The sequence below is a fragment of the Halichoeres trimaculatus genome, unplaced genomic scaffold (genome assembly GCF_033239565.1).
Source record: "Halichoeres trimaculatus isolate MK-OKI-2021-1 unplaced genomic scaffold, fHalTri1.1 fHalTri1_scaffold_17, whole genome shotgun sequence".
Lineage (NCBI taxonomy): Eukaryota > Metazoa > Chordata > Actinopteri > Labriformes > Labridae > Halichoeres > Halichoeres trimaculatus.
This window is the reverse complement of record NW_027437195.1, coordinates 1,329,016-1,346,320: the sequence shown is the minus strand read 5'-3', so window position 1 is coordinate 1,346,320 and position 17,305 is coordinate 1,329,016. Positions and strand designations below refer to the sequence as shown.

The 17,305-nt window shown below is 41.9% G+C and overlaps 1 protein-coding gene across 1 annotated transcript; it reads right to left on the bottom strand.

Annotated features, from left to right (window-relative positions):
- Positions 1–7,511: 7,511 nt before the first annotated feature.
- On the bottom strand, positions 7,512–17,305 carry ak7b (adenylate kinase 7b). The gene is made up of 19 exons (XM_074692747.1): positions 17,203–17,305; positions 16,229–16,414; positions 16,018–16,126; positions 15,687–15,781; positions 15,022–15,132; positions 14,847–14,930; positions 13,369–13,457; positions 13,031–13,121; positions 12,818–12,895; positions 12,339–12,488; positions 11,897–12,025; positions 11,262–11,358; positions 10,674–10,802; positions 10,502–10,564; positions 10,117–10,314; positions 9,799–10,019; positions 9,204–9,362; positions 9,052–9,098; positions 7,512–8,216 (listed from the first exon to the last, which is right to left on the bottom strand). Exons 1-18 carry the CDS (start codon positions 17,281–17,283, stop codon positions 9,060–9,062), a joined length of 2,109 nt encoding a protein of 702 aa, XP_074548848.1. The 5' UTR covers positions 17,284–17,305; the 3' UTR covers positions 7,512–8,216; positions 9,052–9,059.

Below are 17,305 nucleotides of genomic sequence, written 5' to 3'. Positions count from 1 at the left end.
GCATCAGCTCTAAACAGAGTTTCAGAGTTTCATTCATTCATAAAAAAAAAACCTCTTTCTAAGCCCTGCTTGTGTCTGATGTCTTCAGTTCAGACATTTCCCTGGAGATTTCAGCCGAATGAGGCTTCTTAATTTTTACTGAAATCAGACAAAAACACTTCCATGGATTTCAGATTCTGCAGTTAGAATCTGATGTAGAATATGACTAAGCTGCAGCCTTGATCTATAAAATGTCTCGTATCATCCTTTAACCAATTATTAATAACGACTACAGAATCATTAACAAAATAATATCAGAATATTTAAAAAAGAAAAGGATCTGGTTTGAACACATACATTTTTGTGATGAGGTGTGAATTCAAAGCAAAGTTCATAGACCAAGTCAATAAAGGGGACACTAGTAGTTCAGAGTCATTCTCTGAGGACCATGAGCGTCCAAATAATCCCAAAACCAGAACATGTGATGAGTCAGAGTCTGCCAAGAGGCTGCTGGGCCTCATTAGAGAGGAAGAGGAAGCAGACTGCCCCTCTTCCTCTTTGGAGTCAGCCGCTTTGTTGGAATGAGGCAGACCAGATCATTATAGGGAGTGAGGAGGAGGAGGAACAGGGAGGAAGAAGTGAAGGAGAAAGGAGGTGAGGACTGCTGCAGGACTCCTGTGACAGAGTCAACTAAACCAAAGGACAGGACCCACAGAGGACCAACAGGATGTGGAGAGGGTGGGGGGACCAATGTTCTGTTCTGGTTGGTCCAAACACTTTAACGACAGGGGTCACAAACATCATATCCAGAAGTCACAGTGCTAACCCTGTGTGGCTCCTCAAGGGCCAATCCCCATTCTACCCCTTAGCCCAGTCATTCCCAAAGTCTGGGTCCTTACCCAAAGAGATTTTTTGGGGGGTCACCAAACTAGTTTTTTTAGAATGTTTACAAGAAACTCATGCTTTCCTTAACCAGAAGAGGTCTCTCCTCGCTGATTTGATTACTGATGATTGGCTCCTCACACTATAGCTACAGCTACAGCTCATAATCGTTACCCTGATGTCAAACTGAGGTGACAGATTCACAGCAAACCGACTTCACTACAGTAAACTGCATTTCATGAAGAATTAGACAGATAAGCTGCATTCAGGAGCTGCATTAGCTACATACGCTATGCTAAGCTAACGTTACTGCATTTGTGCCAGGGGGAAGGAGTAGACAGAGGGAGAGGGGGAAGAGTGCCAAATGGGACTGACCCTAAGACTCTATCAGGTTCAGAGACCACGAGTTCACTTCATGAGCTCTTCCTCAGCCCCACTCCAGATCAGACTCTGTCCTCACGTCATCCTCCAGGAGCCAGAGGCACACTGATTATTCTACACTACACTCAGAGCTAAGTCAGTGTGCTGTCCACAAACAGACCTGAGTCTCTTTAAATGAGGAGAAAGATTCTGCTGAAGGGCTGACAAAGGCCTACATCACAAGCTTTTAAAGAAGACATTATTCTCAGGTTAAAGAATGTTAAAGCATGGATTTTTTATTATTATTATCTTTTTGCCTTTATTCTGTCCTTCTGGTGCCTCAGTAGTATCTTTACATGATTTAAAGCTCATAAATAAAGCTCTGTTTTTTCTCGTCCTGCTGTTCCAGTTAACTCTTATTTAGTCCCCTGTCTGAAACTCTTTGTTTCAGCTGCTGTCTCTTTAAGGTCCCTGCTCTACGAACCCCCTTCGCTCTGAGTGGACAGCCCTCCAGAGGTCTGCTGGGGGTGGAGCCATGGGCAGACCATGGTGGTGTGAGTTTTATTTTTGAACTGAATTAAACAAAAGCATATTCAGTGTTTCAAAGTGTTTGCTCCAGGAATACGATCATTACGGCTCATTTAAGCTCCTGAACGTAGTCATGACTCTCAGAGATGAAGTGCTGAAGCAAACAGACCCAGTGTGTGTGAATCTGAGCACAGAATGAATGGGTGAGTGTTTGTTCAGGTGAGGCCCTCATACCTTCACTCTGTCCTTTTCTCCCCCCTCCTCACCTTGACACCTGCCTCTGAGCCTTTTTGATAAATTTACATTAAAAGAGCTTTGGCGTCTGGCGCCGAATCTGCCTTTAATCAATGAGAGCGTTTGTGCGGGCCTCCGGAGAGCCAGGCGAGTCGAAGATAAATATTGGCAGAAAAGAAAAATGTGTCGTCCTCCCCGATGGAGGGGGGAGTAATGATATTCAAAAGGAGACCCCTCGCTGAGATGCAAGGCAAACTGTTCCTAAGCAACAAAACACATTCTCCCTCTCTGAGCAGGCTGTGTGAGCGAGTGTGTGTGAGAGTGTGTGTGTGTCTATGCGAGAGTCTGTGTGTGTCCCCAAACCACTCATACCAGAAGTCAGATGTGTGTGTTTTCCTGTTTGTCTCCTCAAAATGTGTTTTTATCTGTGAGTGGTAGTTTAAAATCTTTGTATGTGTGTGTGTGTGTGTGTGTGTATGTGTGTGTGTGTGTGTATGTGAAAGAAGAGGCAGACAGGCAGAGGAGGCACCTGGACTGAATCTACACTCACTGATGCTGGTCACTGTCCCCTAACTCCCTTAATCCAGGGTGGGATCACACACACACACACACACACACGGCTCACAGCAGCTCATAGTTTGTGCTGCATGTGACGGAGGACGATGCATCATTTGGAGCTCATGTTAAAGGTTGTCTCTGTCATGTGATCGGTCTCTGCAGCGCTGCATGGAGGAGTGTGTATGAATCAAACAGCAGACTGCTGCAGCTCCTCTGTGTCAGGAGGAAAAACAGGAAATTATAAATACATTTAGAGTTTAGAGAGTTGGTTTCGTCAGAGCTGAAGTAAAATAATCACACTCTGTTCAGTTTTCTTCTGAACATATCTGTTAAAATAAGAAATTGCATTTTAATTCTAGAAACTGAGTGTGTTTTATTTGCTGCACCAGTAGATGATCTTACCCTTTAAAAATAAATACTAATTGTTATTTTTTGTCTTGTATTTTAATTTTAAGCAGAAAAGAGAGAGGATACACAGAGAGCAGGATGTTACAAAAAGTACATACACTGAAAAAACTGTAACCTGAGCAAGTGTTAGTGTCTCATTTTAATCTGTGCTGTTAGACTCAACGTGAGCCACATTCAGCTGACAGGTCCAGATAAACATCTGATTTCAATTTATTAAAGATGAAACTGAGGCATAAATTAACTTGTTTAGTTTCTTGTATCTAGACATTTCAAGACATAAACATGATTCTTACCCAACTGTTTTTTTTTTTAGTCTGTTCAATAATTCAGGTGTCATTTTTGTCTTTGAATTTATTGGACTCAGACGTTTTTTATGAGGACCTGTCAGATGAATGTGGCTCAGATAAACTTTAAGTGATTAATCCTCATCTTAATTACCCATGTGATTTTGTTACATATGTTTAAAGTTTTTTTAAAAAAAGAAAAGAATGTAAAGTAAAAGTTACACCCAGAGACAGCCTGAATAACTAGGGGATATATTAAATATTTAACCATATTAAAGTGATGTGAATCTTCAGGTTTAGTCAGTGTGTTTTATGTGTAATGTGTCTATGCCTGGCAGAATGACAGAGTCCACTGTTTACCATACGATCCTCCTCCATGTGTTTGACAGCAGTTCCTGATTTCAATAATTAAGTCAGATGATTAATTTTCTTACCTAATTTGATTTATTAGTGAGAGTCAGAGGCACACAGCCAACAAACTATTTACAGAATGAACAATTTGTAACATAAATGCATTATGATATTTCATGGCTGAAATGAATTGTGGGAATAGTTTACTCAGTGCTCTGCTTATAGGCAGAATTTCAAAACGATCCTTTTCTTTTCAATACTGCATCACACTGATCTTAACTCCATAAATGAACGTTTCTCACTCAGCAGAAAAACGTGGAACAAAAGGTTTCACTCACCCTCTCTGTGGAGCTGCAGCATCATTTCATGCTTACCTCTGATGACAGGTGGCGACAGGTGGCGACAGGTGACGACAGGTGACGATAGGCGACGTTGTGATGTCACCCGTACTCTTGCACATGCTCATAACCCGTTTTACATAAATGCTGCAGTGAATCCAATCTGACCACAGAGTTTACCTCAAACTGTTTAACTGAGTTTACACACAGCGCATGTACTTTGAGTTTACAGCTCAGTATGATTCACTGTAATACTGATGTAAATTTAGCTACATTTTACTCTAAAGAAATGCTTCATCATTATTAGGGCCAAGAATGTTTTTTTTTTTTTTTTAATTTTCAGTCTAATAAGAGGATTTGAAAAAAAAAAAAAAAAAAGATAAAGACTTGTTAGAGTCAGGTTTTCATTGTCTGTCTCAAAGCGTCTCCTCTTTCTCTCTTGATTTCACAGTTTTTTTAACCCTTGTGTGGTATTTGGGTCTGTGGGACCTGTTTTCATTGAAAGAAAAATGAAACAATTATTATTTTTTTCAACCTGAAATTCATTGGCTTTGGCTCATTTTCTGTGAAGAACATAAATCAAAACACATTTTCTCTGACCTCATGCTATACACCCTCCCTACGCATTTATGTTACATACAGGGTGTTTGGGTCCACTGGACCCGGGGCCAATAAAAGTGTAACTCAGTCTTCCTTCTTTCTGGGCCTCCTGATAGTGTTTTCTGCCCCTCCTGTTCCTGCACAAGGTGTGTGTGTGTGTGTATGTGTGTGTGCGTGCGTGCTTGCTTGAAAGTTGAAACATTGTTGAAAATTCATCAAACACCATCTAATCTTACATTCCCGCACATTTTCCTCTTTTGTCTTGCGGGAACCAACCTTTTTTGTTCTCATACACAATCCCATAAATAGCCCCATAAACACTGGCAAAGTAACCATACTAATACCACACAAGGGTTAAACATCGGCTGAAACAAAGCTGAGAGCTTCACTCAGATGTGCTGCCTTTATCTGTGCTGGAAACACTCACTGTTCCTCCAAAGGTTCCTGGGTGATTCAAAACTTAGGGGAACATTACAGGTTGACAAACAAGTGAAAAAAAAAGTGCTTTTTTTGTTGCATTTTCTACATTTTCTATTTGAGTGCAAATTATATACCTGGAATATACTTAATTTATTTGTTGGTGAGCTTAAGCATGAATTAATCTTTAAATATTTAAGAAACAAAAACAAAAAAAAAAAAATAGCATAATTTCATCAGCTGTGTTATGGACAAAAGTTGTGCCTATTTTTCATCATTAATCCATATTAACTATACTGAATTTAGAGTTATTTAACATTTCTACGTCAGACTATGCTCCCTAGAAATGTCCCATTTCTCATCATTTACATCACAGTTTAGACAAGATTTAAAAGAACTATGGCACAAAAATCTCATGTAACACATTTGACAACACATAGTTACACAGTTGATGGGACAAACCTGACTCTAAAATTAAATTTGGAGAAGGTTCCACCAAAAAGGGTGTGACCTCAGCTGATTTAAGTCATGTAACTTTTGAGTAAACCATTGCTGATTTATAGACCTTTTTCCAGTGGGTAACATGGTTGACGCTGATTTCTCTGACACACAAAAAATGAATTATTTTATCCATATAAATTATTGAAATAATTTTTAAAACACCTATGTCATATTTTAATGATTACTTCATACAAATGGTACTGAAAATAATTTTCACAAACATGTATTATAGTGTTTTGAGGCACAAACTGAACATGTAAGAAATAAGACAGCACAAAAACTGCAAATTGGACTGAATCTATCAGTCCCAGCTCCATGATCAGCTGTTTCCATCAGCTGGAGGAGGAAGAGGACAGAGTCTGAGAGGAACCCTGAAAGAAGACCATCTGCTTTTAGTCTCTCCTCATTTATCAGCTCAGAGACACATGAACCCCACATTTTCAAACCTTAAACCCAGTCACTCTAAGATTCAGGTTATAGTCAGATTAGAGATTAGAGTATTCTGGAGATGGGGCAGAAACTCCAGGACCAAAACGCTCTGTTAAATGTGTTTTAAAAAGTTAGACAGCATGCAGAGATTCTATGTTTTGTTTTAAAAATTGTGTAATGAGACTCCACCTGGAGTTATCAGCTCAGTGTGTTTTATATCACTGTGATCATTTCACGCGTTATTTATTAAACTCAGCAGGAGAGGTCTGAGTTTCTGCAGTGTGGAACATGTTGATGGATTATTAATGTATTAATATATAATTATATGTGTTTTTATGAAACCACAGAATCTGCTGCTCCGCCCTGCTCAACAATAATAAATTGAAAATTAAATAAAATAAATAAAAATTAAATAAAAGAAATAAAAGAAATAAAAATTAAAACTAAATATTCCCACCCTCTTTTTTTAGTCCAACACAGTGAACGCTAAGACACACAGATACAGATCTGTGTATTACACCAGCTCAGACTCTCTGCAACCTGCTGTTTCAGTCATTTCACCGTCTGATCGCCTGTTTGATGTAATTAAATCATAGGAAAATTAACTTAGATGAATGTTTTCCCTCAGATCTGGACCATTTTCCTAATTCAATTTGAATCTAAGCGATGATTGAGGTGAAACCTTTGGAGAAGGCAGCAGAAAGTTGCTGAGTTTGGTTTAAAGATTAGCTTTAAATGCAGACGTGAAGCTCAGAGTCCAGCTGGACATTTTTATATCTCTGTGTCTTCTTTCAGTCCTCCTCATGACAGTCTCCACAGAGCAGTGCCTCCCTCTGACCTGAGGTGTGAATCTGTCTGGATGTTTTAAAGGTTGATTGAGAGGTGAAGTTTTTTTTTTTTTTTTTTTTTTTTAAGAATTAAGGATATTTTTCTGTGCTAACCCTGACCCCTGGTGGTTTTCTGGAGCACTCCTGAGCCAACAGAAGCTCAAACTTTCTAAATATTTACGTCCTGGATGTTGGTTTTGCGCAGAGCTGCTGTAAATCCTAATAAATGAAATGATTTCCCCCATGGATCAGAAACAGAGGCTCCCGAACAGCAGGTCTCTCCTGTTTCTGGTCTCACACTGCCACCTGGTGGTAAAACACTGAAAGTCAAGTTTTCTGCAGCTTTGAGAGAATCGTCTTTAAAGCTGTCTGATCCAAACACCTGACAGTTTCTAAATCTTTGAGATGAATTATAGATTTTGTTTTCTGTCTGCAGCACACATGAACCCAATCAGAGTTTATCCACAATGTTTTATTTAAGGTTGCAGACTGAACAGATATATGTTAATCTGTTTCACCTGGAAAACAAACCTGTGAATCCCATCAAAGCTGCACTTTGGGTCCTGATAAATGGTTTTATTTTTCTAAATAAACCCTCCATACATCAGTCTGAAATAAACTGTTGGAATGACAAACAGAATAACATAGAAATGTTCTTGTTTAATTTCCTGTTTTCAGACATTATTCTGATTTCAAAAAGTTAAACAGGCACAACTTTCTCATCCCACTGGCAGATTTCCCTTTACTCTTTATGAGCAATAAAGGATTTAATTTTTATATATCTGAATATGTGAAGTCAGACATTTTTCTGGACCTGTCAGGTTCACGTGGCTGACATTAAATCTATCAAGACTATTTTTCTAATAAAAATGAGACATAAAGACGCGATTGTATTTCAGTTTTTGCAGTGTGCTCAGTCTGTTGAGGGTTGGTGAAGTTCAGGGACTGTGAGAGAGTCCGAGTCAGAGGAAATAAAGATTTCTGATGCACAAACTGTTTTCAACCTAAAGGCTTTTTTTGTGAAACATTTAGAATAATGTGTTTTTACTTCATAATTTATTTAGTGTTACCAAGCACTGAGAGCAGCTCTGTGCTGGGTCCAACACCTGATGGACGTACACAGAGCCCTGAGCAGTGATTATGTATATTATATTATATAATCTTTGCCTCATGAATCATTCATGTTTCAATCCTACACGTTTAAACTGTGCAGAGAGTTTGAAGTAAAGTCCTTCAAATGTACAAACTGTAGTTTCATAGGGAGCAGTAGTTTGGCTGCCCCCTGCTGGACATCTGGGGCAACAACACAGCTCAGAATGGATCAAATCTGTCGAACAGGTTATCACATATTACAGGAACTAAACCAAACCAGCCCAACAGAACATCATTTCAACACTACTGCTATTATTTTACAGATTTTGTTTTATTTTATTGTTGCTGACTCTTAGGGACGCCAAATACCGAGTCATGTGAGGATCTGGTCCAGGAAGTCTGGATCTGGATGATTCACTTCAGAATATCTGGAAAAGAAAACAGAAAAGATCTGGATTATCTGGCTATCTGATAAAAAGTGAATGCCCAAGTCTGGATTACTTGAGTCCAGATCAAAACTTGTGAGACCATGAATCTCTGCGTGTAAGCTGGAGTGTGTGAGCTGCTGAGGTGAGGACAGGTGAGGTGCTTCTTTCCTCACACAGTGACACGTTTCTCCATGTTTCAGCCATGACGGCATGTTTCTGTGTTTTCTGCAGGCCCTGTGTGACTCTGTGGACTCCTTGCTCCGTGTTCATACCTGGACCCACAGATGGCTCAGTCAAATTATCTTTCAGCTCTCGTCACAATATTTCCCAAATAAACCAAACTAATTTCCCCGTGTGGTGATTCGGCATGTTCATTGAAATCATTTCCTGCTCAGTCAAAGCAATTATGTTCACTTTGGAGTCACGAGCGTCCACATGAGAGAGACACAAACAAGCTGCCGTTAGCAGCCCGGATTCTTCCTGAGATCTGCAGCCAAATCACAGCCGTTATGACCCGAGCGTGTCTACTTCACTTCACCAAGATCATTACGCAAATTAACTTCCTAATGAGCTTCTGGCTTCATGCACGCTTTCACCGCCATTTCAGGATGATTTTAAGTAACGGCCGGCACAGCAGAGCCCGAACACAGCCGAGAGCAAATACAACCCAATCCAACAAGGGACGCAGACAAATCAGACCTCATCAATGTGCCAGCAGGAGCAGAGGGACCCTGAGGCCCGGAGGCAGGTCTAAGCCTCTCAGAGGGTTCGTTCCACGGAAATCAAACATGTGAAACGTCTCTGATACACACTGAACCAGGATGAACACACTGACCTGTCCTCTCAGTGGTTTGACGGGTTGTTCTTCAGGAGACACTCGGCCTGCAACACGACAGATATGGTCAGATCAGATGAGGATCAGGTGAAGATGAGGTGAGGATGAGGTGAGGATGAAAAAGAAGGGAAGAGGAAGTGGTTCGTGCTCACCAGGAAGTGGATGGGGTCCTGAGGTCGGGCCATGCAGCACTCCAGCAGGCTGCGACTCACAGTGGGCATCACCTGCTCCATCAGGTAGATCCTCATAGAGACTGACTGGGCCTCCAGCAGCTCCTCCTCCTGCTGCCTCACCTCCTCCAAACCTTTAGTCTGAAACACATGGGTCCAAGGTCATGAACTCTGTGAGGCTCAGCAACACACATCAATGGATACTCCCATAAGACTCAGGTCTCTGCACACGTCACCTCCTAATGATGGAGATCCTACATGCAGAGTGCAATAAGAGACACTAACGCTGCACACACACAGGATATGATGTCATCCCACAGCAGGCTGACAGGGGAGTGTGTGTGTGATAGGGGAGACTGGTCACGTGTGACCTGAGGGTGTGTGTGATCTAAGGATGAGTGTGTGACCCTTTTCTTTTCCTTAAAACCCACTGCTCCCCCATCACACCCCCTCCTCCTCCATCATACTATCTTCTTCTTTGTCATACCCACTCCTCCTCCATCGTACCCACTGCTGCCACTCCTCCATCATACTCACCTCTTCCTCAAGGCATACACACTTCTCTTCTGGTACGTACCCACTCCTCCCAGCGTGCAGCTCTGTGCCGGGCCTCCTCCTCCTCCCTCTTCTTCTCCTCAGCCCTCTCCTGCTCCTCCCTCTTCATCTTCTCCTCGGCCTTCCTCCTCTCCTCCTCCTCCACCTCCTGGATGCTTCGGCCATAGTTCCTGGGGGGTCCTAGTGTGTCAAAGATCTTCCTCACCAGCTGCTGGCAGTGGAGTTCACTGCTGCTGGTGACCTCTGGAGAGGAAGAGGAAGAGAAGGATGAAGAGGAAGAGGAGGATGAAGAGGAGGAAGCCTGATCTACAGCAGACTCAGAGCAGGGGGTTGACGTTACCCAGGTACAGGAGGGGGAGGTCCAGCTCGTCGAAGAAGTTGACGACGGTCTCCTCCTCCATGTTCCTCTCTCTGTATTGGCTCAGGAGCTGCAGGAAGTGATCCTGCTCATAGTTTTGCTTCTGAACCAGCGGCTCAGGCAGATTCATCACCCGATCCTGCAGGAAGGAGTCTGAGGCGTCCAGGACCAACACAAACTCTGCCGCACACACACAACCAGAGTTTACATCCACCACACAGACTGAGACCAGGACTCTGAGTCCATCTCTGCTGATAACAAGCTACCACTGAGCTCACAGACACACACTCTACTCAGAGCCTCCGTCAGGGTGAGTACAGACACACACTGCACTCTAAGCCTTTACCAGAGCAACTACAGGACAGACCTGGTGTTATCCCGCTGTGAGGAGAGTTCAGGGATGTTTCAGCTTCTGATTCATGGTCCTCATCTGGAGAGGGAGAAACTCAAAGTTTATCTCTTTATGTGCAGTTTAGTTTCCGTGTGTGTGTGTGTATGTGTGTGTGTGTGTGTGTGTGTGTGTGTGTGTGTGTGTGTACCAGAGAAGAGCTCTTTAGCCTGCTCGTATGTGTCAGGGAACCCGTCCAGGATGAAGCCCTGGTTCCTGCAGGGGTTGGAGGTGAGTTTTTGTTTGAGCAGCTTCACTGACAGGTGATCCTCCAGCTGACCTGGAGGAGAGGACAGTCACACTGAGGGGGACCGTCTGAAGACGCTGTTACAGAGTAAGACTAAATCAAGCTGGGAGCTTTGGGAACGTTAGGATCTGAATTCTGTAAATCTGCCTCACAGCCGGGTCTCTACAGACTCACAGATTTGTCAGAAGACCTTTACTGATTTGGGTCATTATTTGGGCTGATTAAGAAACACCTGAAAATTGACCCAGTTTGTCTAGACTCAGGTCTGAGGTCCATCTTCATAGCTTTTATCTTATCATGTATTATTGATGTCACTGAAGTGAATCATCATGTAAATGATCTACACTTTTACATTTTCTGTCAGGGTCTCAAACCAAACCAACGTCTGTCTGTGAGGTCTCACTACACTGGATCGTCTGGACTGTGCAAAGGCTACTTGAGGAGCCTAAGCAAGTGACACCAGGCGGATGACCCCTACTGGTCCCTGTGTACCTCCGTTCTGCTCCATACTGTCCTTCAGACTGGACAGCAGCTCCTCTGAGGAGTCTTCATGCTCCGCTTCTGGATCCAGGTTCTTCACAGCAAACTCCTGAGACATGGACAGAGAGTTAGGACGGACCCTGACCTGGGCTCTGCTCTACATATCAGTGTTTGTGCTCATTAACAGTTTTTGTAGGTTCCAAGGTATAAAACATCCTTTTTTTCTCTTAACACATCTGCATTAGTGTTAGTATGTGTTTGTGTGTTTCAGTGTGTGAGTGTGTTTTTGTGTTTCAGTGTTTTAGTGTGTACTTTGTTTGTGTTTCAATGTCTAAGTGTGTTAGTTTGTATTTGTGTGTTTCAGTGTAAAAGTGTGTTAGTATGTTTGTGTGTTTGTGTTTTTGTGTGTAAGTTTGTGTCAGTGTTTTAGTGTGTTAGTGTATGTTTGTGCGTTTCAGTGTAAAAGTGCGTTAGTGTGTTGGTGTTTTTGTGTTTTAGCGTGTAAGTGTGTGTCAGTGCTTAAGTGTGTTGGTGTGTTAGTGTGTTTCAGTGTGTTAGTGTGTGTTTGTGCGTTTCAGTGTGTTAGTGTTTGCCAGTTTGTGAGTGTGTTTGTGTGTTTCAGTTTGCGAGTGTGTGCGTGTAATCACCAGCTGTGTGATGGTCTCAGAGATGGTCTCCTTCAGTGTGATGTGGTGCAGTTTGTAATGTTCACAGATCTGTTTGCACACTGAGCTCTTCCCCACTGCAGGAGGACCTAACACACACAACCGCAGGGGCTGAGCCACACACACACACACACGCACGCACGCACACACACACACACACACACACACACACACACACACACACACACACACACACACACACACACACACACACACACACACACACACACACACACACACACACTTAATCAAGCTTTTTCTCACACTTTAAAATAAGTAACTACAGTGTGAATGACGACTGCTATTATCGTCGGTATGGGCCAATACTCAAGGCTGTGGTACTGAATCAGAAGTGAAAAGGTTGTATCAGGACACCTCTATCTGTTTGATCTGGATCAGGTCTACTCTCCAGTTTGTGTCCTACCAGCAGCCCTCTGCTCTGTCTGAACTCCTCCACCACCTGGTCCATGTTCTCCACCAGTCCAGACTCACAGCACCAGCTCACAGAGAACAGCTCCTTAATGTGGACCGCCTCCATGCGCAGGTTCACCTGCAGGGAGTCGATCTCCATCACCTGAAACACAGAGGGAGACTCCAGCTGGGTTTAAAGCCCTCTTTAATCCAACTCTACATCTTCATCTTTAGATGAGGAACATTTCATCTCATTTCATATACACAAGCCTGGTCAGCTGTTAGCATGACTGTAAGCCATAATGCTAAGCTAAGAGCACTTTGATCCATTAAACTGAACCCTGTAGTTTGTCCTCGACCAGAGACCAGTTAAGATTACACATCCCTGAAGGTTTTTACAAACACTGAAGCTAAAAAATGTTTTTTTTTTTTTTTTTTTTTTAAAGAGTGTGATCATAAAAACAAACTTTAAAGAGGGGACCAAACACGTACACTCAGGTCCTGTGTGAGGAAAGCTTCTTCAAACAGTTTCTTCTGGATCTTTGAGGGTCCAAGAACAGAAGCAATGGACTGACAGAGGAGAGAGCAAACACATGGTTCAGTCAGGAACATTTAGTCTGCAAATAAATCCAGCTGATATGCTAACATCAGTGAGTGTGTCTTCATCATTTCTTAAGATCAATTTCTATCATCTGGTGCTCCCACCTTCACAATTTCCTCCATGGTGCTGTTGGATTGGTCCACAGCTAATAGGTAATACGGCTTTGGATGGTGTTCAATCACCTTCTGAATCACACTTCAGGACAAAAATCAATAAATAGATTCTTTACAGTTTAAATGATGGGTTTCACACTTTCTATGGCTGATCAACATATTCAAAGAGGGATCTACTGTGTGTAAGATTTAAAGTTAAAGATCTTTATTCATCACACAGGGAACAAGACTCAACACATTTAAAGACCTAAAACTGTAAAATACACAACAATATGGGAAATAAATACACAAGGTGTGTGTGTTAACGTGTGTGTGTGTGGGAGTCCCACCTTGCCAGGTCATTAATATGAATGGTGGGGATGATGTTGAGTCCGTCTCCAAACACAGGGATCCTTTGTGTCTGTCCCAGCCAGGACGTCTGGGGGTAACATTTGTCCGGTGAGTTGCAGTAAAATAAAAACATCTTCTCTGTAGCAGAGCAGGGTGTCTTAAAGCTCCAGACCACGTCAGGTTCAGGTGTTCACCACTCTAACTGGTCATAGAGACAGCTGTCCAAAGCTTCAATCACTTCAGGTGAAAATTTCACTCAAATTTCACTTATCAACCAGTGAGAAGACGCTGCTGTCACAGAGCTCACAGAGCTCAGTGGTTACATGTACGCCAACAGTCAGACTTTGGTTTAGTTGACATAAAACATACACAATATACATCTAAATATTCTGTTTTCTCCTCTAAAATCACTTTGTACATATTCAATTCATCTTACAATTTTACATTTTTTTTTTAGCAGACACTTTTGTCCAAAGCAATGTACAACACATGAAAGATTTTAGACAGAAGAAAAACCTAGTTAGCGCGACTAGCGCGTGCTGCAAGTTATTTGGCTGCAGGTGCTGCCATTAAGTGCAAGATTTTTTTTTTTTTTTTTGTAGAGTTAGAATAATGTAGCCCTAAGTAACCACAATGAATCATTATAAAAATATTGTTCAGCCTGAGAAAGTGAAACTTAAGAACGTGTTGTGTTCGTTTCATGTTGTGAAGAGCTTGGAGGGACTCAGGCAGGGATCAGACGGCAAAGCAAGTTCAAATAAGCAACTACACTTTTAAAAGCCCCAAAAACCTGCAAATGATGCAAGTAGCTTTATCCTCTCCTCTCCTAAAACAAAAACACACATGTGGAGGAGAGATTTTCTGGGTGGGCAGGGGGAGTGAGCTGCTTCGAGTGAGAGCAGCACCAGCTGAGAGTGAAAGGAGTGAAACTAAACAGAATTCCAGACCAACGTCTTGAAACATTAATGTGACAGTTTGTACTTGATGGTCACGATAAAGTCATTTCATACAGCTGGTGCAACCACCAGCGATATATATAGTATACTGGATACATCCCCAACCTCTACTTTCAAGGTTACTTGTAATCAAGAGGATTCAGCAGTGAGGAGACTCAACATCCTAAGAAGAAACAACATATCACAGCATAGAGACCTGGATCAAATGAAGACTCATGCACTGGCTTTGCTAAGCTGTTCTAAAAATGAAGCTACTAAAGTGTTTCTGTACAGTCAGAGACAAGGTGCTGGAAGAAGCCTATATAAAGGCATGGCTGTTTGACTGACAGGTGGGCATCCTGTAGCTGTTCGTGAGGAGGCTTTAGCCCCTCCTCTTTACCTCGTCCTAACACAAAGTTAGGTTGAGTTCAGCATCATCAATATGGCTCCCCATTGACAATGAGCTCCAAAACTCTGAATCAGAGACAAAGTGGTGCCTTCACACAGACTACCTCCATATTTCAACCAGTCTGTGGTCTCACCTTGAAGAAGAAGTGAAAGATCTGCTCTCCCATCCCGTACTGAAGCCCTGACGCCACCACGTATGTCGAGAACAACTTTCTGTTCTGAAAAATGACCACATCACAGAGTCAGAGGCCAGACTCACATTCCTCCTCTCTCTCATAGAAAATCTCAGCTCAGAGGTTTTATTCTGACCATTTTTCCCATTTTGACCGTCCTCTTCTCCACGTCGATGTGACCTTTGAAGTTTGGGTGAGCTCGTCTTCTCCAGAAAATCTCATCAGTGAACGGCAGCTCCAGATCGTCCTGAAACCCAACACGGGCATCAGAAACACAGAGGAGGGAAAGGACAGAGGAGAGGAAGGACAGAGGAGAGGAAGGACAGACGGGAAAAAGGACAGAGAAAAAAAAGGACAGAGAAGAGAAAGGACTGATATGGACTTAAGTAGACAGAATAATCAAAATAAACAATCATTCAAAGGGTTTTTTTCAACAGAAAAACATAAATCTAGATTAAAGGTGCAGAAAGAATCTGCTTTTTTAATCAAATGACTCAGAAAAACAGTAAAATATCATCTGTAGATTTTATATGGAGAAATAATCACAACATGAGATTGATTTATTAAGTCATTATTTGACTGTCGTCTTGACTCAACAGAAACGTTTTAAGCTGTACTTTTTTAAATGTTGGACAGTGGTGTCTGAAATCACAGCTGACGAAAACTGGTCTTATTCTTTTTATTATGACCTGGGAACAATGAGTTGTTCTGATGATGTGGTCAGATGATGAAACAATAATAATAATAATAATAATAAAAACATCAAGTACAGCTTCATGGTTAATGTCTGTGTGCTCTTACAGGATCGACAGGTTTGCTGCAGGCCCAGGTCATCACGGTAGAGACCAGGATGAAGGTCTTTGGTGCAGAGAACTGTTCCATTTTATCATGAAGAGCTACAGACAGAGACCGCATCATCACCTCATTCACTGATAAAGGGATAATAATTACTTTCTTTAGTACACAAAATGATATCAGACACCAAGACACTCAAGAGAAAAGCAGAAAAAGTAAAAAAGAGAACTCATCCAAGTACCTGTACATTAACAGATGAAAAGTCACATTCAGAAAGCTCTATACTCACCTTACAGACATACAACAGTACTGATATTATAGACACAAAGCTCCTGACCTGTCACAGCCCACAGAGCTTCCTCCACCTGCTCTGCATGCTGGGTAATGTTGTAGATGATAACATCACAGTCCAAGAGTTTGGAAAGCAGGATGTCTCTGTCCACGTTCTTTAAAAACAGTAAGACCAAATATAAAGGTTGTTAACAGGTCATCATCTGGATTAAAGGTCATTAAGCTATTAATGTCAGGGGGGCTTCACAGGTACTCACTGAATACTCTTCATACAGGTGAGGTCTGTCCCCCTCCTCCCCCTCCTCCCCCCGTACTGGGGGGTCAGATGAGGTCCCAACAACATGAAAAGACTTTTCTCCTCTGTCCTCAGAAACCTTCCTCTCCTCCTCCTCCTCTTCATTTTCTCCGTCAGCATGCGCCCCCACCAAACACTCTGAAAGAAACTACACACACACACACACACACAGATGATGAGTAGAGTAGAGTAAAGTACAACTTAATTGTCCATGAGGGGCAATTCACTTTGCAGACAGTAACCCACAAAACAGATTCAAAACTAGAAAGTGCCCTCTACCTCAGGCCGAGGACCCCAAAAACTACAGTCAAACAAAGAAAAACTACAACCACACACAGCAACTACAAACACACAGAGAGAAACTACAAACACACACACACACACACACACACACACACACACACAGAGAGAGAGAGAGAGAAAACTACAAAAGAGAAAACTACAACCACACACAGATAAAAACCTTAACACAGAGAAAAAATAATACAAAGAGAAAAACAGATATAGAAACTTAAAACTAACACACGCATCAATAACTACAGGCACTACAAACTTCAAATACTAGTAAAAACTACCAACAGACAGTGAAACCTACAAACAGACTGAAAACTTCAGTCAGAAAAACAACACATTAAAAACTACACATAGACACTTATAACTACTAACACGTCAGTTCTACAAACAGACACTAAAAACTACAAATATATTTAAAAAATACGGACAGTAAAAACTACAAATATATTCAGTAAAAATGAACACTTATTCTGTCAAAACTGCTTGTAAAAACTTCAGACAGTACAGACAAACACAGGGATGATAGCTCGACCTGTACACAGTAAAAACTACAGAGGAACATACAGGTGCGTCAGTGACCCGTTAACTCGTGCCAACATGGCTCTCCTCCTCTAACGCACTGAATAAACTGAATGTTTTTACCTTACTGATATATTTAGAGCTGTATAAGTCCACCTTGTTGATAAAAACTCTTTGCTGTGATCGTTTGCGTCGCTCCGCCATGTTGGCCGATGTTGTCGCTGCC